The 27,555-nt window shown below is 32.6% G+C and overlaps 1 protein-coding gene across 2 annotated transcripts in view; it reads right to left on the reverse strand.

Annotated features, from left to right (window-relative positions):
* Wdr33 (WD repeat domain 33) overlaps positions 1-26,961 on the reverse strand; it is a 98,769-nt gene extending 71,808 nt beyond the window's left edge. The window contains exons 1-4 of one of the 2 annotated variants that reach the window (XM_085824935.1): positions 26,756-26,961; positions 10,342-10,419; positions 2,398-2,628; positions 837-905 (exon numbers count right to left, since the gene is read on the reverse strand). In XM_085824935.1, coding sequence (XP_085681061.1) covers positions 837-905; positions 2,398-2,610 — 282 coding nt within the window. In that variant the 5' untranslated portion in view covers positions 2,611-2,628; positions 10,342-10,419; positions 26,756-26,961. The remainder of the gene's footprint in view (positions 1-836; positions 906-2,397; positions 2,629-10,341; positions 10,420-26,755) is intronic. The other variant, XM_085824929.1, reaches the window with a different exon arrangement.
* Between the last annotated feature and the right edge of the window lie 594 nt (positions 26,962-27,555).

The raw sequence follows: 27,555 nt of genomic DNA on the forward strand, positions 1-27,555 counted from the left end.
CGAAAAAATTTCGATTGACAAATTAGTCGGTGTTCTCGACGCAGCAATTATAGGACTTGAACAGTGGAACTTTGTAACTGAACAAGAAATTATGTCTGTTTAATAGAATTAAAGAGAAAGTATTATCACATGAAACGAAGCAAAACTTAAACAACTTACATTAAAAGAAATGTTTAATAAAGTAAACAAATAAATATTAAGCTTTTTCTTTTTGCAAATTTTTATACCCTTTAGATCATAATTGTTCTTTATTTCATAAATTACGGTTTCATATTTTTAATTTTAGAATTTCTGCATGCCATCTTACGAGATTTAAACTGATGATCTATAATCCGGAAAAATCGATAATCCGGAATCGCCGAAGTCCCGACGAGTCCGGATTAACGACTTATGACTGTATTAATAATTTAAATTCACTACATAACATATTCCCCCACCAGGGAAAAAAAAAATTTGAGCCCCCCAAATTTTTTTTTCAAAACAAAACAAACAGCATTTCAAAATAGTACCAAGTTAAGTGCCATACAAATAATCCATTCAAAACTAGTTGTCACGGAGAGCAGTGATAAAAAAATATTAAAAATTTACTTACAAAGCATCAAGTTTAACAAATTAAATTCAAAATCTAAATGCAACTCATATAACCAATTAAATAGCAACCGGAGGGAAGTGTCATAAAATCCATTAGCAAAACAAGTTAATAAAATTACACAAACAAAAAAGTCCCGACGATTCCGGATTAACGACTTTTGACTGTATTAACATGGAAAATACTGAGTGTGGAATTATATCCAAAATAATAATTTGGTGATGTAAATCTAAAAATGCATAATTACCTCTGTGTAATAAGCAGTATCAGGTTGCATAGCTCTTCTATCCCTATAGTCTCGCTGCCATACACGAGTCTGAAAGAGATAGTTAAATTCCTCAGTAAGAACTTCAACAATTAGACTATAAAGCACCATAGTGAAACAGCCACCGTAAATGAGCCTCCATGAAGTTTTATATTTCCAATTAACCAACAAGAATACTAAGTATTTTAAAATTTTTCATTTGAATTAATTATAGAAATAATACTATTCATATCAAAAACAAGTATAAGGATATTTAATATATAATTAAAACTGATTTATGTATGAAAAGTCATATTATGAAATAATAATTATTTAGAAAATCCATATGAATGAATGTTTACATAATCAAAGGAGTCAATATTAATATTAGTGTTGCACTCAAAAATTTACAAAAAAAAAAAAAAAAAAAAAAAAAAAAAACAGAAAAGTTATAGGGTGTCAAAAATGCTTTTTGACTGTAAAATTTATTAGCACAATTAATGTTTCAGTATTTGCATATTAATATAGAAAAAGGGCAAAATTTGGCAAAAAATGGCAATAGTTTCAGTACGCAACTTTGGAGTGACAAAACAAATTATCGTTATTGCAACCATAAAAAGAAAAAATGGTAGCCATGTCTTACTGCCTCAATGGATTTTCGCCGATATTTGCTAGGAAATTAAAGAATGCTTTCTCTTTACAGTGCTTGACTGAAAAGCCACAATGCAGTCAAAGAAAATATCAAAAAAGGAACTACGATTTATTCCAACATTCAGACCACTTTTAAAACAGAAAAATTCCAAAATGTCATTCTTGAGCTTTCCAAAGCGAACCATAAATTCAGTTTTGTGGATTCACATTCCATAGTTCATATGCAAAATATTAAATGGATATGGTGTTCTTCAAAAATGGCAGAATAAGAAACATACAGGTACAGCAAGACCCATTTGAAATCATACTTAGCAGAGTTCATGAGGCAACATGCAACAAAAATTGTAGCTCAGAATTTTTTTTAAAAAAAAAAGAAAGAAAGAAAAAAAAAAAAAAAAAAACTTTGAAAACATTTTAGAAACAATGACCAAGCATTTTCCATCTGAAATAAAGAAAAAACATTTGCATCAAATTACCACCAACGTTAGCCAATCTTCCACCATTACCACGTACGTACACAGCTAAGGTTATATTTTACTTGTATTATGTGATAACTTGAAATAATTTTACTTTAGCAACAATGAAATCACTACTAACAAATACTGTATGATGATGATTAGTTTAACTGACAAAATGCTCACAGACTCTCTTTCATTAAAAGAAAACTGTGTTGATAAGTTTCTTAAGAAATTAGCCTTCATCTGCATAATGTATAGAGAAGATCCCAACCCCTCCCCCCCCACACACAAAAAAAAAACATACATACATACAGCTTCATTGACTAAAAACTTAAACATATGAATTACCATTAGTCTACAATTTTAATCAATTACATATTAATGGATGAAAACATGTATATATTCATTCAGTAAAAACTTATAATAATATAACAAAAAGGGAAAGAAGCCCATACTTCTAGGTATTTGATCACAGATGAGTTATAATCAACTGTTTTCCGAGTAACTGCTTTTCGAAGACGTTTTCCATCAAATTCTATAGCTTGAGTTGGCTGTAAATGTTGCCGATGAGCTGTGAATACTAAGTGATTAGGCTTCTGAAAAGTTGGAGGCTGAAATTTTGGAGTGTGGAAGAAGCGCTGAGCAGGAGTTACTTGTGGTGCCTGCATTTTTACAATGAATTTTACCTAAAGAAATTAAAATATCAGTTATAAATTACACACATAAATAAAGGGAACTTTGATACTTATTTTTTTATCGATTTTAAAGAAAACCCTTCTCCCACCCCTCGGCAATTATCTTTTTAACTTGCAGCTTGAACAAGGCCAGATATTGAAACATTATATGATTTTGATACTACTTTCAAATTCATCTTCTTATTTTAATAATACTGTCAACAGAAGAGCAACTGGAACAATGAAAAAAATTTCTAGCATGACACTAACTGATTTTGTTAACAAAAAGCATTAACATTTTGATACATCTACAACACTGTGCATATTTCGCTTTCGTTCCCATCAAAATAAGAATGTCTATTGAAATATTCATTCCTAAATACTGAACACATTTAATTTGCCCTTGGATGATGTTTACACAATATAGTGTTGAATTGTCGAAGAAGATGAAGAAGTTAAAAAAACATTTTCAGTGCCTCCTTCAAATTAGATATTGGGGATTTCATTTGCATCCATGTTAGTTTTGCCAAAGAAGTAACTAATAACCAGGTATAGAAAATGCAATAAATTAAAAATAATCTAACTTAAGTTTGAGAATGCTATGCCCCATAAATTAAAATTTGACAAAAAAAGGGAAAGAAAAGTACACTGCTCAAAAAAAGGGGGGACAGTTCTAGATCTCCCATTCTACTGAGCTGATTGACAAAATTCAAATTGCGTTTTTCTTGTCTTGAAAGCATGATTTAGGATACATAGCATTCCTCTAGCATAGGTATTTTGACACAAAATGGGACTGTTGCTTAACAAGTAAATTATAGGTTCGAAAATCTGAGCCGACACTTTTTAAAAACCAACATTTATTTTTCACAGCATGATCAAAATCTTAAATGCAACTAACTATCAAACAGAAAAGCAGACGTAGACGTAGACATCTGGGCATATGATCCTCGTGACAGACGGATTCTTTAGGGTTGCCACAGAAAACAGTGTGTCGCCACAATTCTCCCACCTTTTGAGTGGATGGCTACACACTCAAAACATAAAACTTACATCAATATAAATGTTATATACAAGGGTTATATAACAAAGAAAATTGCTTAATACTTAAATCATATTACTTGAAAACAAAATTAATGCTGAGGAACAATACAACAATAATAGAACAACAAAATAAATCATAATAACTCAAAGACATGAATTACATTATTCGTGATTTTACAACTCTACCACTACTGTGGTGAAAGGAACTTGATCATTTTGAGTATTATCTATTATATTATCCAGTTCCAATCTAAACAATCTCTGTATTGGTCTCAAGAACTCTTATTACTTTTTACAAGAGCAACTCTTATGTTGCCATCTCTACCAGGGATCACCCGAATAACGCGTGCTAAATTCCAATATGCACAGTTTTTATTTTGTTCCTCCAGCAAGACAATTCTCCTACAGATAGAGGTTTATTTTTGCAATTTCTGGTAGACTGCTGTCTTAACTGCCCTAGATACTCAGAGCGAAATCTCACTCTTAACAATTCTCTCATTCTCTGAAGATACTTCGCTCTTCTACTTAATATTTCTCTGTCTATATTGTCAATATCAGGCACACCCAACTGTGGAGTTTCATGCAACAATTTTTCTGGAGTTAAAGGCAAGAGATCTTCAATATCGTCAGACACGTACGTAAGTGGTCTTGAGTTGACAATTCTTTCACAATCACACAAGAAGGTGAGTAACTCTTCATAACCAAGATAAGCATGACCTAAAATTTTTCTCAATATTTGTTTCACAATTTGTATCAAACACTCCCACCATCCACCCCACCAAGCGGCGGATGGAGGATTAAATTTCCATTGTATTCTCTTTTCAGCAGCCCTAGAGCAGAGGCAGTCCCAGTCAATGGTTTGCAAAACTCTCTCTGCACCCACAAAATTTGTCCCATTATCGGAATATATGGTGGTAGGGCGTCCACGACATGCGATAAAACGCCTTAAAGCTTGAAAAAATGATTCAGTTCTTAATGAGGTAACTAGTTCCATATGGATAGCACAATAAATTGCACACGTGAAGAGCACAATATATATGATTTTCGTCCATCCTTTAAATGCAAGGGTCCGGCAAGATCACATCCTACAATTTCAAAAATGGCTGAATCACGAACCCTATCATTTGGTAAAACGCCAGGGACTGTCTCACCTCTTTTAGCCTTAAATCTCTGACAGGTTACGCATTTTCTTATACAGTTCCTTATAGTTTTACATGATTTTAAGATCCAGTATCTTTCTCTTAAATGCGACATCAACAATGTAGTACCTGCATGCAAAAAGTCTTTGTGGGAACTTAATATCAATAATTTGACTACTGGATGTTCAAAAGGTAATATGATGGGGAACTTAAAGCTGTTAGAGTCGTCACGATAAGCAACATTAGACTTAGCTCTTATTAGACCCTGACTATTGACAAATGGTCCGAGTCGTCTTAGCTTATCATCTGTTTCACCATTAAACGACTCTTTTTGTATTAATAACATTAAAGCTATTTCTCCCCTTTCTATTTCAGACACAGTCAAATCCTTAAAATGGTTGTTATTATTATTCTTACGTACACTATTATAAAATCTGAATATCCATGATAACATTCTTACAATTTTCTTAAATGGTGAGAAATACTTATAGTACCATCCAATACATCAATCATTCTTTACCAACGTAACAATAACTGTCTTACGTATTTCTGAATTAACTAAATCCTCATCTGGTTCATCATTAAATTTAGGCCAATTTGCCTCATCTTCCCGTAACCAATCAGGTCCCTCCCACCATTTTCGTTCTATTAATTGATCTGCATAACAACCTCTAGAAAGTAGGTCAGCAGGATTGAGACTACCAGGGACATGTTGCCATACAGTGGGGAAGGTCAAAGACCTGATTTCCTGTACATGATTAAAAACGAATGCTTCCCAATGTTGATTTCGCCATATCCAACTTAAAGCCGTCGAGGAGTCAGTCTAACAGTGAATACGAACTTCATGTAGGCCAATATTATTAATAACTGAAGACAATAACCTAGAACCAATATTACAAGCAAGAAGTTCTAATCAAGGAATCGTAATAGGTTTCAAAGGCGTTACTCTCGATCTTGCGTGTACCAAACTAACCCTTACCCTTTTGTCACTCTGTACTCTTAAAATACGCATGCACCATATGCACTTTTACTACTGTCACAAAAGAGATGTATACTCACAGCTTCATTAATAGATTTGAGACCTACCCATCTAGGTATTTGGATACTGGATAGCAAATACAACTTTTTAAGCCAAAACCTAAATTTTTTGCTTAATTCATCAGGAAGAACATCGTCCCATTTAAGCCTTAAATTTCAAGTTTCCTGTAAAATTAGTTTTGGAATCAACATTACAGGAGCCGTATGCCCTATAACATCAAACGCCTGATGAGCTACCGCTAAAACTAGTCTTTTAGTAACTGGGTCATCCAATTTTGTATCTTGACTTATTTTGCAAGATAAGGCATCTGTAATAGTATGCCATACAAGGTCCAAAACAGACACATCTCCTTCCATGGAGGAATATTGCTCTGGCACAACACTTCTTATATTGGATTTCCAGAATCTTAAATTAAAATGACCCGAAGTCATAATTATTTGTGATTCATTTACAAACTTTCTCATTTCTATTTCTGAATTCATACTAGCCACACAGTTATCTACATAAAAGGATGTTTTCAATATCTCCGCTGTATGACTTAAGCTTTCGGGAACTACGCTCAAATGATACTGTATTGTAGCAACCAATAAATACGGACTACACGTAATACCAAAAACTACCCTTCTATGCCGATACAGGTCAACTTGTTCTTGATTATACCTACTGAACCACATAAATCTAAAAAAGTCTCGATCTTTTTCCGTTATGGATATTTGCAAGAACGCTTTTTCTATATCTGAAGTGACACCAACGTAATTCTTGTGAAAATGATTAAGAATCAAAGGTATGATTTCATTTAAATTTGGTCCAGTAGATAAACAATCATTCAATGATGGGTAACCCAGCGGATGAGAACTTGCGTTAAACATCGGTCTTATACTCATGCTACTATTTTCTTTAACAAATGCTCTATGAGGTAAATAACGTACACCCTTATATTTATTCTTATCCGGTACTTTTTCAATTATTCTGAGTGCTAATCAGTTCTGGAAAAGGTCTCCGTAAGTGTCAAAATTTCCCTTAGTCATTAATTTTCTTTTAGTACTTACAAGACATTTTTCTGCTATCACTTTGTTTTCGGGTAAAAGCGAGCTATCCAACACCCAAGGTAAATGCTACTTCATACCTTCCCTCTGAATTTACCGTAAGAGTCTCTTCAAAATATTTTTGCGTATCCTCCTGTAACTGAGTTTTAGTTTTACTTACGGAAGGTTCACTAATACCCAAAACATCTAACTTCCAGAGATCACTAATACATTGACCCTTCACTAACAGAGAAGAAATTAGGAGGGATGCAGGATTTATCATAGTTGGCTCAGTGCCAGTAAATTTACCCTTAACAGTCCAGACTAACTGGGGATGCACCGCGCTGATGCTGCACGTAAGGGGAACAATTTTTCCAGTTAGCAACTTACCAGCAAAATCCGCACTTAATTTGATACCATGTGACTTAAGTTCGCGTAACCACGAACCAGATGGAAGTTGTTTATTTTCAGAACAAATTTTGTTTTGACCAAGTACCTCTAATTTACACTTATATTTACTATATATATTGCTTACTTCAATAACATAGCTTTTATACACATTTTCTAAAGTCTCAACTCCACCAAAAAGAAATAGCCTTATTTTTGATTCACCAATACACTTACAATTTATCCTTTGAGCAACATCATTACATAAATATGATTTCATAGAACCACTATCATAAATTGCTCATACAAACATTTCTTTAGAACCATTCTGAATTTTTACAATTAACGTTTGAAGATATACATTTGATACCTTAACATAGTTATTAAGAATGCCTGTTTTGTTTTCATCATTCCCTAACTTTGTGACACTTTTTGTTTTGTTAGAAGGCAAATCAGAGAAAACAATCACAAAATGTCGATTTTTACATAAGGTACACCTATGTTTAGCTGTGCACTGATTTGCTCTACTTTATGGTTTTTCTTAAGACACACGAAACAAACATTCTTTTTCTTAATGATATCTTTCTTACATTCTAAACTCATTAAAGATGCATCCTTACAACTTTGAGACAAATGGGATTTTTCACAAAAAATACAAGTATCAGACTTTTTATACTTTTGAAAATTTTCATTACAATTACTACTATTTGCATTAACTAATTCACATACAGTTGGAACAACAGGTTTTGTGTAAAAAAATTATTTTTCTTATTACTTACTTTATCAGAACCCAAAGGCCCACCAATGACTGAGCGGTAAAGTCGCTGAACACTGGTAGTTCGGTCCGAGGTTCGAATCCCGCAAACGGGCTGGCTGCATGGGTGTTTTCGTGATTTTCCCCATCTGTAACGTGTATACCAGACAGTTTCCTTTAGAAAGTCCTCTGCGAAAGCATCCCTTCTCTTAGGCAGATAGCCCTAGTGTGCTTTGCCATAATTAAATACACCATACCATCAGAACCCAAAACATCACGGGTAAGTTTAACTCTAAAATCAGTTTCTACTTTCCCTTTTAGAAAATCAATTAATGACACCAATTCACTTTTACCTGTTGTTTCAGGTGACATACCTCGTTGTCTTTCCCAAATTTGTATTAAATCAGCAGAAAGTGCTGATTCCACTAAAGGAAATAAAACAACTGCAAATTTATCTTTAGTTAAACAGAGTGATTCCAATGTGCGCAGCTGAGTTTGCAACTTGTCATAAAGAGTTAATAAGTCTATCTTTTGTTTGTCATTGATTGCCAGTTTTAATAGCTCTCTAACATAAACTTGAATTAAAACATTTTAATTTCCAAATCGTTCTTTGAGATACTCCACGGCTTTTTCATAATTTTCTTCCGTAGCAGGAAAACTTTCCACTATTGCTCTTGGCACAATGTCTCACGTTTCGTAGATTGCAGTAAACAACAAAACTTGTCCCTCTTGTCGATGTGAGTATCTTCATGTATTTTACTAAACCTCGTCCAAAACATCAACCACTTTCGGGAGTCTCCATCAAACTTCACGAGTTTGATCTCCAACAGTTTCTGTTTTGCAGCCGTAACTATTCCTGATGAAGAACTGCTATTCATTGAACCAGTAGAAGGTTGTGAACACTTATCCTTTTCCCTGTTGGCTTTTACTTTTAACATAGATAATTTATCATAATATTCTTGAGCTGCACTAAATTCTCTTTCGTATTCTTCTTGAATACAGCCTTTTTTCTGTAGAAGTTCCAATAAAGAGTCATCCGTATTTCGTAAAGTTAAGTAAATCTGAGCAGTTCAAAAATCTGAGCCAACACTTTTTAAAAACCGACATTTATTTTTCACGCCATGATCAAAATCTTAAATGCAACTAACTATCTATCAAACAGAAAAGCCAGACGTAGACGTAATGCATCTCGGCACGTGAGCCTCGTGACAGACGAATTCTTTAGGGTTGCCACAGAAAGCAGTGTGTCACCACAGGGACTTTTTCTGAAATAACATAACAATTTTTTGCCATATTTTGATTCTACGACTCAAATTATGCCTAGATATTAAATTTTGTACAATTTAGTGAGAAATTTAAATTTAACTTTGCACAATTTTTTTAGTTTGTGCCAAGAATAATTCACTTGGCGAACTTCTTAATATATAGTAACCAATTTTCCTTTCCCTTCCATTATACAGGAGTGAGAAAAAAGACACCTCGTTCCTATCTTTTTACATTGTGCATGAGCAGAAAAAAAGTCACATCGTTCTAACTTTCAAATAATTTTAGCAAAGTGTCTAATCCACATTTGATGTTTTATCGCTTTCAACAGTTATGCCAAATTTCAAAACCTGAGAATATATAAATTCACTTATATCTTTGGAAATTTCAAATAAAACTGTAATTTTTTGCAGGTATGCTTAATGTCTACTTTATGGTAAAATTTTTATAGATTATATCAATAATTCAAAATTACTTTAAAAACATTTATAAAAATTATTTAAAAATACAAATTTTAAAAATAAGTCACAAAAAAAATCGGTGAATTTTATTTGGAATGAACCCGAATTTCGAAATGTGAAAGGAAGAATAAAATAAGTTGAGTATAAAAAGAAAGAGTAATAAACGTATACCAAATTCAATTAACATTGATTTTGAGAGCTAATATTTTAAAAACTACTCGTGTGGTTTTTACAAAACTTGGTAGTTTGGCATAATTTGAGTGGTAGAATTGAAATATGGAAAAAAATTGGTATGTTATTTCAGAAAAAGTCCGATTTTATGTCAAAATACCGATATTAGAACAATGCTATATAAATCTAATACATATCCTAAGTCGCCCTTTTGAGACATGAAAAATGCAAGTGGAATTTCGTCAATCGGCCCAGAAGAGCGGGAGATAAAGAACTGTTGCATCTTTTTTTTTTAAACAGTGTACATCAGAAATCAATAAAAGATAAATTTAATCAAATACTGATTATTACAAGATAAATTATCTTTCACAAAATTGAATTTCAACAGAAAACTACATTCCATGATAAATTACTAAATTAAAATTATATTCAACTTGAAACTTACTTTCCTATTTTAATTTTGTACTAGCTAAAAATTAAGAACTTGCTTGATGGAAATATGTGACACCACCTCAGTTTCATTCTGTAACAAGAAATTAAACCAATTTAAGATAAATCAAAATATTCAGACTAGTGCACAAAATTCAGAAGTGCAAAATAAATAAGGACCGTAAAAGACATGCACAATAAAGGACATATGAAAATAAGGAGCATTAATAAAGCATTAATAAAGCATAAAATGTTTCATTTTTTTCAACATGTTTCAAACATTTTTCTGATAGAGCCTTGTTTTAAAACTTCGGGTGTTCTCCAGAGGAAGTTTTTTTAGCCCATTTATGGTTTAAGTGTGAAAAACAAGATATTTAATGAATAACGGTAACACACAAAACATTAAAAAAAAATGTCCCCTTTGAGTGTAATATAAAATTCAAAAGCTTTCAGTTTTTTTTTTTTTTTTTTTTTTTTTTTTTTTTTTTGTAAATTGCGTAAAGTCATCTTTTACTTAGTGACACAGCTCTGTTGTTCTAAATTTTTTTGTTATTTTTCACAATGTTTCAAACAATCCTTCATTACAAAATATTGTCCCACTCCTATCAAATTCACTATCTGTGTTGGTGTCGGAATCATTTTCTTGCTGTGCTGAGTTCAGAGCCAAAAATTTCATTATCAGGCATCTGATATACCCTTGTTGCCTCATCTGACCACATCATCCATTCAACAATATCTTCTTCAAAGCCTCCAGAGCCAATAATTTCATTATCAGTCATCTGATATGCCATTGTTGACTCATCTGGACACATCATCCATTCAGAGATCTTCAAAGCCTCCTCATTTGTTCCTTTTTTTAAATACAGAAGCAATTTCCTGGCTTTAACCTTTGCTACACCGACCTTAAAACCAGAAAATTCACTGTCATCATTCTTAGTTTCAGTAAACAGAAAAGATGACCATACATCATAACAGACATTTACTAATGTTGTTTAAGAAACAAAATTCCATGATTCTTCTAACACACAGATGCAGTCTTTGATGGTGAAATATTTTTGTTTTATAATCGCAGAAAACAGAATGGTCTTTTGGAAGAACTTTTTTCAGAAACTCTGATTTGCAGTCCATTTAATATTGTATATTATGCCCTGGTCCATTGTTTGGATGAATGAGGTAGTATTTGGGGGCAAAAAAATAACATCATGACATTAGCATACCTTAAAATGATTGCATCTGGATGTGCAGAGCAGTTGTCCAGCAATAACAAAATCTTGCAATTTGATGGTCTTCTAGCCTCTTTAATGAAACGTTCCCCATTCAGCCATAAGTTGTTACATGAACCAGGAATAACGGTGCTCCTACCCATTACTACTGGTTTATATTTATAAGTTCCACCTACATTGCTGCATACTAAAATATTAACTCTTCCTTTAGCTTCTTTCACCCCTGATCGTACACTTTCACCGTTTGTTACAAATGCTTTTTGGGGCAGACATCAACAAAAAGGTCTCATTCACATTAGAAATCTGTACATCTGCCAATAAAAAAAAAAAAAAAAACTCAGTGGCATAAAAGCCCTAACGGGCCAATGCTTGCAGTGCTCCGAGATCTGCTTTCTTGACCGTGGGCTCGGGGATGCGTAAGCATATGCCCTGAACAAGTGGTCAGCTTGTCGTAGGTCCTCCAGTGTTTAGTCCCCAAGCGAACTTGCTACTCATTTTATCGACACAAAGGATGAAACTCAAGGGATGAAAGGCTGAGTCGACCTTGCCCAGCCCGGGTATCAAACCCCGGACCTGTGGTGCTTCTTCGTGATACACTAGCCACTGCGGCATCGGCCCTGCACATCTGCCCCTAGCACAGGATTTTCTTCTGCCACTAATTACAGAAAACTTATCAATAAATTCTTCTGCATCATCTTCATCTGCTGAAAGATTTTCCCCATGGGCTTTCAGCTAACATATACAATGTTTCTGCTTAATCTGTTCAGCTAACCACTGCTGAAGTCCTACGTCTCCTCTATTTTTAAATAAGTGTGAAACTGTTTTCCTTTTTCTCTTACAAGCACTCCTGATATTGATATCCTATCACACTGCCACACCCGGAACCACTCATACAAGACAGCATACAGGTTTGCCGATTTCACCATTTACAAAGATTTTTAGTTTTGAATTCCAGTGTCAGAATCACTACTGCTGTAAAAATTCTAAAGCTTTTCTTTATTTTTCAGAATAGCATATATGGTCTATGTTGCAATTCCATGCGATTCTGCTATGAACCGGGAAGTAGCACCTCCCTCCATCTTTTACAAATTTCCCCTTTTTGAATTACCATCAATGCAACACGTTTATGTGTTTCAGAAATGTAAGCAGTAAAATCATGAATGCATTTCTTATCTGCTATTGTATTAACAAGCACTGAAATTAAAAATATTTTATCTATTTGAAATCCAAATAAAACTACAAAACATCAGGATAAACAATCTCATGAAATAACAAAGCTCAGAAAATACATCCATGTGAGTCATAAACTAAAAAGAGGAGGTGAGTGAAGCAGTCTGCTTTTTTACCTCAATGCAAATGGGGGGAGGGAGAATTTTAGCATGATGTCATTATTTGGTAAGTTCAATCTCCATGTTGCAGTTTCCTGAACCAATACATTGAATGCAGGTAAGAAATGCATTACATTTTGAGAGGTTGTGTGGATTTCAGGTTGGAGAAATTTCAGAATTTGACTGCATTTTCTACCTGAAGTCTAAAGATTCTATTTTCTTTCTGAAGTCTAAATCTCAAGAAATTTTTGCTGGTTACAACTTTGTATTTCATGCATACTTACAGATAAATAGCAAATTTTTTACATACATTAATTTCAGGTAATTCCAATTGGTTGATTAAAGCTAAATAACTTATTTTTAACCTATGACAGAAAATCGGAAAACCAGAATACTGAAGGCTAGCTGTCGACAGAATACTAGCTGTCGGTCAACAAACTAAATTTACTAATTGTACGTAATAGGAAAATTCTCCCACCTTATTCTAGTTATGGCCTGGAGTACAAGTCTCAACCTGTTCATTCTCACGCATCACATTTAGTCACACACATGAGCTGAAACCCCATCTCTAACATTGTAAGCAAAGCATTTGCCACAAATACATAATTAAAATGCATTTGTGGATTGCATAAAATAATTCTGTATGCCAGAAATTTGTGACCACATATAGATAATAGAAAACTACATACTTTTATTGAAATAAACAAAAGAGATGTTGAAAAATTGATAGCATATATTTAATGGGAAAAGTCTGAAATCAAGGGACAGAAAACAATAACATTATACAAGAATTTTTCTAATCAACAGTTTATAGCCAGTCACAGTAACTCATGGACTAATGCCAAGTAATGGAACTATGATAAATATAAATAACATGTTTAGCAAACAGTTAAGAGAAACATGAAAATTTTAACAATGGTAAAAGTCAGTAATCAAATGAATACCACACTAGCAAGGTTTGCTATTCCTCCCAATGGCTATCCTGACTAGGACAGGTCAAGTAAAATTATGTTAACCTACAAATCATCACACATAATATACTAGAAAGCCATTGAATTGGTAGTTGACAGCATTAAGCAAATATCATGGTGGTGCTGCTGCCTCATTTATCTGCATGTCAGTACGCTGCTACAAAAATTTGGAAGTGTAGCCCCCTCTCAGCAACTATGAACAGTAACATTATGGGTAGAAATTTGTGATTCAGACACCTTCTAACAAGCACAAGTAATAGGTGTTCAATTGCATGGATCATTCTGTTTCAGAAATAGAGATTTATTATCCCAGAGTATCAAAAATATGGAAAATGTACACTGACAAAAAGAAAACAGAAATGTGTAATCAGACAAACTGCAAAGAACAAGCAGCCTTGAATGATTGTGATAGTTGAAGAATGAGCAATATCACACACAGCCAGTGATACTAAATTCTTAATGCACATGAGCATTCAATTGAATTAGAAGCAGAATTAGAATTGTCTGACAAACAGCGGATGGCATACACAGTGCTCACTTCACCACATGGACTTTAAAAGCCAAATATTCATGAAAATACCACCTCTCACCGTATGCCACAAAAAGTCTTGTATAGATCACAGCCAGTAGACCACCGATGAATGGAAGTGAGCAGCATGGAGTAATGAGCATCAATACCCAATATATAAAGCTAATGATTGGCTAAAAATATGGTGTCCACCTTATGAGCCATGGACCCATCATGCCAGACTGGAACTGCACAATGTCGTGGCAGTTCAGTGATGCACCAGGCTATTTTCTCTTAGCAATTTTTAGGAGCTTCAGTACATATATAAAGCCTCCTCATTCCATCTAAGTACATATATATGAGAGATGATCACTTACATTTTGTTCATGCTTTTTTGCCATCTGGATGGAAATAGGGTGTATCAGAAGAATAGCTGTTCCTGTCACGAACTCTAGTTCAAACTACTTTGTTCAAAGAACAATTCTCTGAATTCTCCGTGCTGTAAAATCCCATCAAACACCTTTGGGATAAAATAGAGAAAGTTGAGCAAACTTGCCATCCACCATCGACATCCTTAACTAGTATATTAGAAATTTTAGGCAGGTCATATCTTGGAAACACTTGCATAAATTTGCTGATTTCATGCTTCATTGTGCAGCAGCCTTTATCAAGGTTAAATGAGAAGCAACTCAACTTGCTAATCAGTTATCCCTAATTCGATGGCTCTCCAATGTACAAAAAGAGTTTTCTCTAGCACCTTATCCAAAATTTATCTCTAAATGTCAAGCTATTTATTAACAACCTACTACCAAATTTCAGTAACCAATGTAAATTTGTCTAATTATACACAAAAGCTCTCGCTTCTGAATAAATTTTTAATTGGAACTTATATGTGAATGCCTTGTTTCCAGCATTATCCAGCTGCATTTAATTAGCATGGAAATATCTAAACTTTCTATTACACATATATGTAAAACATGTCACCTCCAATTCTTTACCATAATGAATTAAATAAAGCTGCCAAACAGAAATCAGATTTTGATGAGGTGATCTGTTGAAACTTGCACTCAAATGAAACCATCATTTACACTAAGCCTACCTACCTAATCCAAGACTTTGCAGGCCAATTTTAGAAATGCATTTTATTTTGAGAGGATGCACTGTATGTGTGTGCATGTGTGTTGTATATAGATGTAATAAAACTGATCCATTATTGTAATAAGAGTGCATTATTATTGTAATAAGATAACTTGGTAGAAGTACGTTGCAACGGATTGATGGTGTTTCTCTGCATCATAACTTGAAGACAACTTAATTGCATAGTTTGAACAACCGATGCATAAACCAAAAAACTTGTAGACATGGCCTAAATTCCACAAATAATTTTATTTTTGGATAATGCACATTTTTTTTTTTTTTTTTTTTTTTTTTTTTTTTTTTTACAATTTGTACAGATTGCATCTTCTTAAAGAACGAAAATTAGAAAGGTAAACTCGGTGTAGAGGGCGACACAAGCATCTAGAAGCAGAAAGGAAGGTTGAAGAGGGAGCTGCGATGCAATTAACCTATTATACCATTTCAGATCACGTGACAGTTTAATGTCCAGATGTCGGGTTCAGATTTCATAGATAAGTGGGCATCAGAACTGCAGGGAGTTTTAGTTAGAAAATTATTGCTCTGTTATTTTTAGAACACCTATTGTTAATTTATTAGTTGAAAGATTTTAAAAGATAGCTATTTTATATTTTACATACACATACAGGGGAGTTATAATTAAAGTTCCACTTTGAAATGGTCATAAAAGGAAAACTACTGGACCAAATGTTATCAAACTTGGTAATTGTATAAAGAAAGTCAGAGGAATTCCTTTTCTGCAAAAACAAAGTTCAAAAATTTACCACCAGTGAAGAAATAGTACAGTATGCAGTATTATTAAATGAAATAAGATATGAAGGGCATTGGTTTAAAATGTGTTTAATCATTTCTGAAACGTGTTACAAAGCATGTTCAATGTGGCATCTACCATTTTAAGAAAGCCAGTTAAATCATATTACTGCATTCTCAACAGCAGCTCTTAGCATATCAAGAGCAATGTTACAGACATATTGGTGTATCGCATTTTTCAATTCCGCCAAACTATTTAGATTATCACCATAAACAGTGCTTTTGAGGTAATCCCATAGCCAGATGTCACAGGGGTTAAGATCTGGTGACAGAGGTGGCCAAGAAGTGGGGAAATGTTAGCTTATAATCCATTCATTCGTGAAATGTTGCCTAAGTAACTGTGTGACACGTTGCAGTTCAGGTATCATGAAACATCCTAACATTGATGCTTAACAAGCTGCAGTCACAGTGCATGTAACAGGTCCAACTGTTGACTGCTCGTCAAAGAAAAATTATTCCAATTATGAAACTAGCTGTCATGCTACACAAAACGGTGACTTTAGGAGAATGCAATGGAACTGGATAGATAAGATGAGGAATTTGTTTGGCCCAAATACTGCGGTTATGGGTGTCGACGTCGACATCACCATTTAGGTAAAAATGGGCCTCAAATGCCCATAAAATGTTCCATGGCCAATGCTTGCTCACTTCCATCCATACAAGGAATTCCAAAGTGATAGACTCTCTTGCAGCAGAATTGTTAAGTTCAAGTTTTTGAACATTTATTATTTTGTATAGGTAGAACTGCAGCATTCTACAAACAATTTTGTACACCATACTCCATGCTGTTGCATGTACCATGTGTGCTTTTCAGTGTTGCTTCCTCCACTGTTAATGCAATAACCTCCTTGGTTTCCTCAGAAGCAGGTTTCCTGTCCCTCCCAGGTGCAACAGATAACAAACCTGTGGCTATAACCCTGCAGTATCATTGACCCTCAGTGTATTCCTCTTACTGAACAATACATTTGCAAAGCATGCTGTCCATTGCTATCACATTCATAATAACATTTCACAAGAAAAGCACGGTCTTGCATGGTTAGAGACTTCAATTCGTAACAATGAGAACTCTTATAAATATGCACACTTTTATCTGAAAAATAAATGATGTGTAAAGTGCATTTGCATAAATCATTGCTTCTTTCTGACATAAGCCAATTACAAGCCACTGAGATTTTGCACAACCCGACAAATAGTTTCGTTTTAGAAACAATTAAACTGATATCTTTACGTTAAATGAAAAACCGATATCTTTACGTTAAATGAGACATTTTAAACTAATATCCTCATGTCTTAGGGCAGAATTCAGGCTTCAAAATTCACAAATTAGTAATCTGTAAGCAAGCGAGTCACATTTTCTAATCACTAATTTGTGGTTTCTCACAGACGGATTTCTCCATTACATGAAGGACGCACTCAATTTTTATCACTTTTAAATGGTAGCTTTGTTTAGATCAGGGATGGGCCAACTCCGGCCTGCTGATAAAATTTTAATTTGACGGTCCGAGTCAAATTTTAAAAAAAACATATATTTATGTATTATATATCCATCTTCTTTTCTACTTTGTTTAAATATTATTTTTTCTCCCTTTTTTTTTCAAAGGACTGATGATCTTTTTACTTTCTCTATTTTTGTTCTACAAAACATAAATTGATGGAAATAGCAAGCACAGACAGCTTTCAATTGGTAAAGTGTTAACAGCAGAAGTTCCTTATTAGTTATAGCTGCAGATTGGCAACAACAAGCGTTATCTCTTTCTCGGGGAGCAGACATATGGGAATTCAATTATAGGTGAATTAGACCTCTTAAGAAAAAATCTTAACTTTGCTGGGCAGCTAGTTAGTCTCATTTCCTAAGGTTAAGTTCAATACACTCAGTAAATGAAGAGAAGCTTAAGAATTATGAAGATGGTTTGAAAAAACTGCATTTTGCGTTCGAACGAAGATTTCAAGATTTCAGTGCCATTCAAACAGAATTGGATTTTTTTACCATGCTTTTCAACATAAATTGTGAAGCAGTGACATCAGATTTGCAGCTTGAATTAATTGAGCTGCAATCTAACAATCATCTCAAGCAGCTGTTTCTAAATATGCCAAAGTTAGAGTTTACAAATCATTAGTGATAAAGTAAAGCTTCCTAAATTTAATATCTCACGGCCAGAAAAGCAGTGTTATGTTTGCTTCATCTTAGATATGTGAACAAGTGTTTTCAACCATAAACCTTACAAAGAATTATTTCAGAAGTAGACCGACTAATGAGCATTTAGCCTCGTTCCTTAGAACTGGTACAACTCATTTCGAACCTCAATATAAGGAACTTTTCAAAATGAAATCACAATTTAATTAGCTCATTAACATAGGTAAATTGTAATACTTATATATTGCTTTTAAAATTTTAGAAAAATATGTCTTAGCCCGCCAAACTTTTTGTTTCCCAATTTTTGGGCCACAACCCAAAATGTTTGCCCATCCCTGGTTTAGGTCAATATTTCTTCAGGGTATACAACATGTTAGACCTGTATAACAAAAGGTTAAGTTAGATTCCCACCCTTGTTTCATTTAACAATATTGCATACAGTGCCATTTCTTCCCTGGTAGTGAATGTTTGATTTTTTTCATGGAAAATAAATTCCCATAACCTCCTTTACACACTCAACCATGTTTGATAACATTTGGTCCAGTGGTTTTCCTTTTATGACTATTTCAAAGTGGAATTTATATAGATATTTAGGTGAAAAATTAAAACAGAATACATTATAGGTTTTATTATTATTCATAAATTAACAACTGAACAGCTAAACATTTATAACAATACTAATCAATAAAACAATCAAATATTTACTATAATCAATAAAATATTTGTTTCTTTTTCCTTTCACTTATTTTTTCCCATGTCGATTTCAATACTTGCATTTGCGCATTATAATTGATTTTGCAGGCTTTTATCAGTTAAGGATTTCTATGATTTATGTTTCATTAACTTCATTTTTGAAAAAAAATTCAGAGATGTAAGTTAATCCGAAAGCACTCGCAACTTTTTGAGATGCATTTCAAAATTTCCATGAATTATGCCGCGGCTACAAAATTTTACAGGGTAGGCCTCATGTGACTTGCAGGTTGAACATTTTTGGTTTATATGACACTGCTATATTAACTTGGGCCCTGGATTTTGAATTCAAGACAGTTACTTGTAAGACAATTACAGTTACTTCCATAAGAGGAAAATATGTGCTTTAATTCTACTAAATTTGAATCTCAACTAACGAGGTAAAAACTGGCTACATCTACATAACAAGGTGTTGGACAATACCAGCATTATAGTGCTTTAGGTAAATCGGGACTAATGGTGCATACTCTGTAAAATAGAATTTGCAACCTTGTATCCACCCTTCACTAATTTGGAATACAGGAGAGGTTCTCTGTGTCTCTACCCACAACAAAATGAACTCCCCTTTCTAACAAGCAAGGTTAAGTCTCTTCTCATGGTGGATGAACAATACATAGTTCATGTGAAATTTGAAAAATGAGACATTCCTTTCTAGTTCAAATTTAATGCACTGCAGATGATATCACTGTAAAGCAAGATTTTGGAAAAACAGTATTCTCAAAAGTGCTAGGAAGTTCCTTCCATGATGAAAAAAAACTTATTTCTTACTTTTTTATGTTACCTAAAAACTTGGTTTATGTATCTCCCAGCAAAGAGACTTGGTTAGGGATCTACCAGCACTGGAGAAGATTAAGATTCACAAAATAAATAGCTATTCACACAGCTGACAAATCAGCTGTTGCCTTTTAACCCCTTCTTCGTCGGATTTCTTTTTCGAATTTCTGACCCAAAAATAGCATATTTTTTATTACTGAAAATTAATATATGTCCTTTCCTAAATTCGAAAATGCAAAATATTTTTGACAGTAAGCAGTTTTCGATGGACCTACGTGTGGTCAAATATGTGATATCCCATTCACTGATCACCAGTTTCCCCTGCAATGCACCCAAGTTTGAAATTTTAAAAAATACAATGGGATATTATATTTATTAACACTATTGTTTGATGTGTTTAATATAAATATGTACATAAAAAATCATTATTAAATTTATGTAAAAAATGCTTTAGAGAATGGTTTTCCAACCTTACCATTAAAACAGCCTTGGACATCAGAGCACAAAAACCACATTTATTACAAAAACAAAATTATTTATTTATTCAAAAAATAGTTTGTTTATTTTATCAAAGAAAATTGTCTATGAATATCAAAGATATCTTGAATGGTTTTTTTAGTTGAAATTCTAACAGATATCACATGGATATTCAAGGCAAGAAACTCACTGCAAAAATTGTTAAGAAACTAAGACTAGTCACACTATCTCTAAACAATAGTATAATAAAAATAATCGTGGAATTTAAAGCGACGTATGAGTAGCAACAAATACAGTTAAAATGATGAAACTTTTCACTTTGTCACTTACAGGCACAAAAGCAACACCAAACATATAAGATGTGACGATGACCCAGAAGGGGTTCAAGAAGCTCAGTTCACATGTATTAACCAAGCATAATTTCTCAGTATTTACATGATAACAGACAAAATGCTAAAATTTACCAAAAAAAGGAAAAAAAATCTGAGCTTTCATATTTTATATTATGCCTAAAGGGGCATCTTTTAAATGTTTTATGGTTACCTTCATTTATTATTATCATGCTCTTTGCACTTAAACCATAAAATTCAATTCAACAGCAATATCACAAAATAATTTAACCCTCCGAGTGTTACGAGTTTAGCCCTGAAATTTCAAAGTTCCTCAAAATGTCATGAATAAGTAGTATTTTTCTTGATTTTAATTAAAAAATGAATCTCTCATTTCGTACCTTGATTCCTTTTCTTCCAATATGCATCCAAACCGAAATCAAATGCATTAAAAGCTAGCAGAAATTTTCATTTGTAAGGAATATAGAAGGCAGCCTTATATACGGAATTTTCCGGCCGTAACGCTGAGAGGGTTAAAAAGAGCATAGCTTTAGAACTTCCGATAGACAGTCTCACGCGATGGAGATAAATTTTTCCCCCCCTTTATGTACAGTTTTCCCATTGCTCGATTTGAAATTGTTGAGGTTGTTAATCAAAAATTCATTAAAGTTTTGCAATATATGAAATAGATAATAAAACCAATTCCAAACTTGGGCTTCCAAATGCCTATACTCGAGTGGAGGACTATGTTATTCAAAATTTGATGTCTCAGTTGTTTTTTCACAGTGCGAGAAACATACATACACTCATGGAAATTCTTCATTATTTAATTTCTTTAAATTTATTGCAAGGCTCTAATATTTTGTGGCAACAATTTAAGAAGGGAAACGCAAAAAGCCAAAACGAAATTAATAGTCTTTCTGGGCAAATGCCCCTTTGCACTAAAAAGAGCAAATAATTGCCAACTTTCGCACTATAACATACATTAATCGCTATTTGCAATTGTATGATATCAATAAATTTCAAAAATGGATATAAGTTGCAATTTTAAGAGCAGAATTTTTTCGGAGTTTACAGTTCAATCCTAGGTCGGATGTATTAGCAATGAAATTGATGTTATTAGTTTCATACAACAGTATAATATACTGCCGATCAACTGTCAATGTTCTAATTTGCATGAAATTGAAATTTTATTAAAATAAAACAAAAGGACATTGTGATATTCATGTTCTTTTTGTGACATGGGATTGGTGGAAATGCAGATCAGCAACTGGTTTGCACCAGACTGACTGTCATCAGATTCATCTACTGCTGGTCTATGACATGAGTAAAATTTTGAGTGGAGGAATTTCTACATAATTGATATCGTTATAGGCTGGAAGAATTATTTCAGAGAAATATGCATCTAAGAGATGTAGTCATGAAAATAAAAAAGGTGGAACAAGAAATATAGGAATACAGCAAAACACCATTTGAAGTTGTATTTCGCATTCATATGGCAGCAGAAAATTATAGCCCAGGGTCAAAAATTCTTTAAAGCTATTTTAAAGCAACTGCCAAACATTTTTCATATGAAATAAAGAAAAACTAATTATATCAAATTACCGCCAAAGTTAGTCAATCCTTCTCTGTTACCAAGGAAGTACCAATTCCTATTGATGACAATCTGAATTCTTCTTCTCGGTAAATTAAATTCTTGTCAACTTAGGATGCCACAAGTTGTGTTTTATATGTATTTATTTAATCCTAATTGATTCTTAGCTTTTTTCTCTATTTCTACTAATTTCTATTTTCTCAACAAGAACAGTTCCAGTTTACAATAGTTCTATCCAACACAGATTTTGTTAGGCAACCTTTGACTAATATTAAGCCCTGGCAGCACCATCAAATAAATATCACATTACTTAGGAAGATGATTCTTATCTTATTAGATTTAACACATACATAAGCAGATATCTGAGCACTGGTCTGTCTTTTCTTGGGCTCATGTTGTAGATACTTACATATAAAGCACATGTAAAAAACTTAGATACTAGTGATAGTTCATCCCAGTGTAAATGAATTACAAGTTTACTTTGATTATCTCAGTAAAAGTATTGTAAATATGAATTCAGATAATGTTTAAATGTACACATAGCTGTCACGATTTTATGAAACTACCATATGTAACTTGTACAAGACAATGTTTGTAATTAACATATCTATGCTTATACACAGGCATTGTATGCCCATGTAATATTTATATTTTTACACTGAGGAAATATTCCCTTCTGCCAGGATGACTACTAACACTGTAATACTTTTACAACAAAGTCAGGTTAGTGGTTATCTCAGGAGGAGCTCAGTAGCATAAAGATTTGCAATGACAATCCATGTTTTGCTTAAGAACAGTTTAAAATGTAAACAGTAAAATAACAATGAAAAATTAGTTTTTGTCAGATTTTCACTAGCGAAAAAGGCTCAAAGTACAGTTGTGAATGTGAAATAGAGGCGAGTAGTGTTAAGAAAAAGAGAAAATGGGGCCAACAGAAAAATAACAGCCACCTTTTATTTTTACAGAATATGATTACTCTTTCAAAAAAATAAAATTTTTCAGCTGATTTGATACTGATAATTAAAGGCTCTGATCTGCATCCAATCTGACTGCAATCTTATATGGTAACTCGAATTCCCAAAATTAGTTAAATAAAAGATCAAAACAAGGCATTTTACTTAAATATTTATAACTTCTGATTGTTACATATTGATACCAGGAGGAATTTGCTTCAATGTTACAAATTTCTTGCCAATGAATATTCAACCCCTATAAGTTGAATAAATTCCAGTTGAAATAGTATGTGATAGTGTCAAATAATGTAGCCTGCTTATTTCATCTTACAAATAGCTATACAAAGAAATCAATAGAATGAATGAGAAAAATGGATATCTTCTTTTTTTTTTTTTTTTTTTTTTTTTTTTTTTTTTTAATATCAATATGGACTATGTTATTTGGCAGTTGCTAAGCCATCATCAGACCGATTACATTTTTCCAAGACAAAGCTATCACTCATGCTGTTAGTTTAACCAGAAATTCTTCATGAACTGAATATTAGTAGATTCATGCTTCATCATGATAATGCATCTTCTTCTTAAACAAGATTGACAGGTGAATTTATTGAACGAAAACGCATCAATTTGACAAAACATCCTTCCTGTTATAATCTTGCTGTGTGTCTTTCGGCTACGTTTTAATCTAAAAAAAAAATTTACATGGCTGTTATTTCCAATCCAAAGGCAAGGCTATAAAAGCCCATTTTTTACTGATTCACAGAAATAGATATTTTGATGATTTAATCTTTGAAAAATTCATCTACAAAAAAAGCACTGATGATGAAGGGAACTACTTTGAACATTCCTAAGTTTTAATTAGTTTAACATGCACCAGTTAACAGCCTCTCAAAAATTTCAGTGTGATCCTCATATTACTTTATTAAGAAATTTCAAAAATTATGAATATTGTAGTCAGTCAGAACACTTTGAAATTCATTTCCACTAACACTCAAATGATTTTCTACTCCAAAGGCTTCATAACTACAACAAAAATACATTTTCATGTATTCAATAAAGGGCATATAAAAAAACACACACACACATTAAACAGAAAAGAAAAAAGGATCTACCATCTTTGAATTCTAATGCACTCTATATGCCTAAAATATCTTGAAGAACTATCACTAGATTAGTAATTATACTGCAAAGGGAAAATGCAAAATTCATATTACAATTGCACGTTAGAAATTCTGCAGTCAATGATTTATTTATATTAAAAACTTCACAGCCCTAACTTACACTATGCTTTTCTTTCCTTTTTTTTTTTTAATCTTCCAATCTGAAAACTTTAGATTTAGATTACACTTCAAAGAAGAATCTAATATATAAAAAGTTAAAAATTTACAAATATTTTAGTGCTTTTCTGATATAAAAATATTCTTGAAACAAATACTTATCAGTGAGTAAAATTAAAACTAATAAAAAATTTGTAAAGTTCTATTTGTTTTTGCATTTCTTTCTGAATGTCAAATAGCATATGCATAAAAAATATCAAATTGAAAGAGTATCTTATTGTTTGAATAAAATTAAAAACTGAAATATAGGAAGAAGTTTCAAATTTGTATGTTATCACAAAAAAGAAAAAATAATAAATTTTATTTTTGATGCAGACGATAACATACCCAAGAAACAGAGTCAATTTTCTGATCAACTGAAAAATTCTTGATGCAGATCACAACATAAACAAGAACTAAAGTTAAATTTCCAATCAACTGATGAATTCTTGATGCATATCATAACGTACACAAAAAACATACTCAAATTTCCAATCAACTGAAGGATTCTCAACCCAGATAATTACCAAAAAAAAAAAAAAAAAAAAAAAAAGTAAAATTTCTGATCAACTGAAGGATGTTAGAAAACTTAACATATGTTGCAAAACAGTATTAAGAAGTCCAGGTAAAATTACCTAGTACTCTGCTGTTATTAGCACCAGATTCAGATGTATGTTTATATATATTTATGTATGATTATGTATACTTATGTATATTATGTATATTTGTGTATGATTATGTATACATGCGTTCAGATGTGTATGCACACACATACATGGTCATACATACATACACGCATTTCTGAATCCAGTCATAATAACAGAAGAGTACAAATTATCTTTTAAATTATTAATGTTTTATCAATATTTAGGGAAAATTAAAAAATTATGAACCGTCATTAGGCAATAGCACCATAGACATGATTTTAACATAAATTTTAAAAGGATAATTTTACATCATATATTATGTTTAAAGCCTAATGCAGGCAGTATTAAAAATGTTTAAATTAGAAACAAAAAATAATTCAACAGTTAAAATAGTTATCAAAAAAAGAAAAATGTAAAGTTTATAAAAAAAATTGATATTGGTAAAATCTTGGAAAATTTCTTAAAACACAAGAAAATAATCTTACAGAATCATGCCAAAATCAAATCACTCTCCTAACCATCAATCAATATCTCAAAATGACCTGAGACTGACGTACTGAAACATCGACTAACACCACCAAATTCTTCATTACCTACATATCTGTAAGCTACACCACAGCTATTATTTCACCAAAAAACTCAACAAATTAACTAGAATTATTTATTCAACAACATGTAAAATTACCAACAAACTTCTTCACCAAATGAAATGGTAGAGAATTTATCTCAAAATGCAAATATTATGACATAGCTCACATTTCATATAAATTACTTTTAAATTTAAAATATAAATTTACAGCTGATTTAACAGCTAAATACAAAGGTGAGGAACTCAAGAATTGATATGATACATTAAGCAAACAAAATAACCGGTTGGCTAAATTTGAAAATTAAAAGATTTATGACTATATTATTTCACTACTATAAAAATGGAACTTGATTACTGATTTACTAATTAATTAAGGGTAACCAGCAAATGCGAAACCCTAACCAAATTTCCTCGTTATGCCGTTTCTTCACGAAGTTAGCTTAATATTATAGCCCAAAACAAGAAAAAAATAAAATTTAGAGAATGTTTTAAAAATATAACATTTTATTCACGCAGATTATTTAAAATTCTAAACAACGCCAACAGATTGATTCCACCAGATTTGATATTAAATTTTATATAACCTTTCGGCACAGGAATATTTCTCTTATACGAAATATAATACAAAACAAATTAAATTTTGATTAGGGGTAATTTTTACAGCATTCAAGAATGTAATGTGTGCACACTACTTGCTTAACGCCAGTATATTATTTACCCTAAACGGTAATATAATTTTTACACGATGGAAAAGACATACAAGGAATTACACGACCAAATATAGAGCAGTGAAAATAATAATTTGTTTATCGCTGTTTTATTGCGAAAAAATGCATGTGAAGTCAAATTTTATTGAAATTAAAGAAAAACTCTACTGTCATGTAAAATTGTACCTGATATGTTTTCTAGATGAGAGCTAAAAAAAGTCAGTCAGACACGCATTAGCGTTATGCAAAAGAGTATAATTTTGAATATTTCTAAATATAAATTAAATTCAAATAGTCGATTGCGTTTATTTAACCATAGCTAAAATGCTGTCCTGTTTCAATTCAGAGTAAACAACGTTTCGACAAATTTCTTCACACTGCTGCCATTTCTTATGTTTAAACTATCAAATGATTAGCCATTACGAATTATATTGCTAGATTAAAAATTGATAGGAATTCTCATTTTAAATTTTAATTTTATGTTAATTTACACACACACACACACACAGAGATCGTATTTTATTCTCGAGTGTCAAGATGTAGAAACATCTTTTTACTCGACTTCTGATAATAATCAGGGAGGGGGAGAACGAGTAGTGTGAAAGGAGGTGTGGAAGGCGGAAAAAGAGAGTCAGGAAAGTTATTCTACGCTACGAGAGTCGACAGCAAGTTGTGGGCCGCCAGATGTCGCTGGTAGTAAAAAACAGGTCTGCTCAACGACTTCATATAACCAAGGCCAACTAGATATCTACAGGCCTGCTCCGCGTATTTCCAAACCCTACCCCACTTTTCGAATTTTTGACGTCATGGACAAATCGACTAGTTTCGCCTGGATAGTAATTCTTGAGCATGCGCTGAAGGGCGAGAAGTAACATAAACAGAACTTTGGCTTGCGCTTCTAAACAGTATTAAGTATATTGTCTGAAAATGTATTCGTTTATGTAATTGCATAATTTTACTGTTTCTGTAATAAGAAAACTTCATTC

This window comes from Stegodyphus dumicola, chromosome 1, assembly GCF_044657685.1.
Source record: "Stegodyphus dumicola isolate Sdum_Otavi_A_Nest chromosome 1, ASM4465768v1".
In the NCBI taxonomy this organism is placed as follows: Eukaryota; Metazoa; Arthropoda; class Arachnida; order Araneae; family Eresidae; genus Stegodyphus; species Stegodyphus dumicola.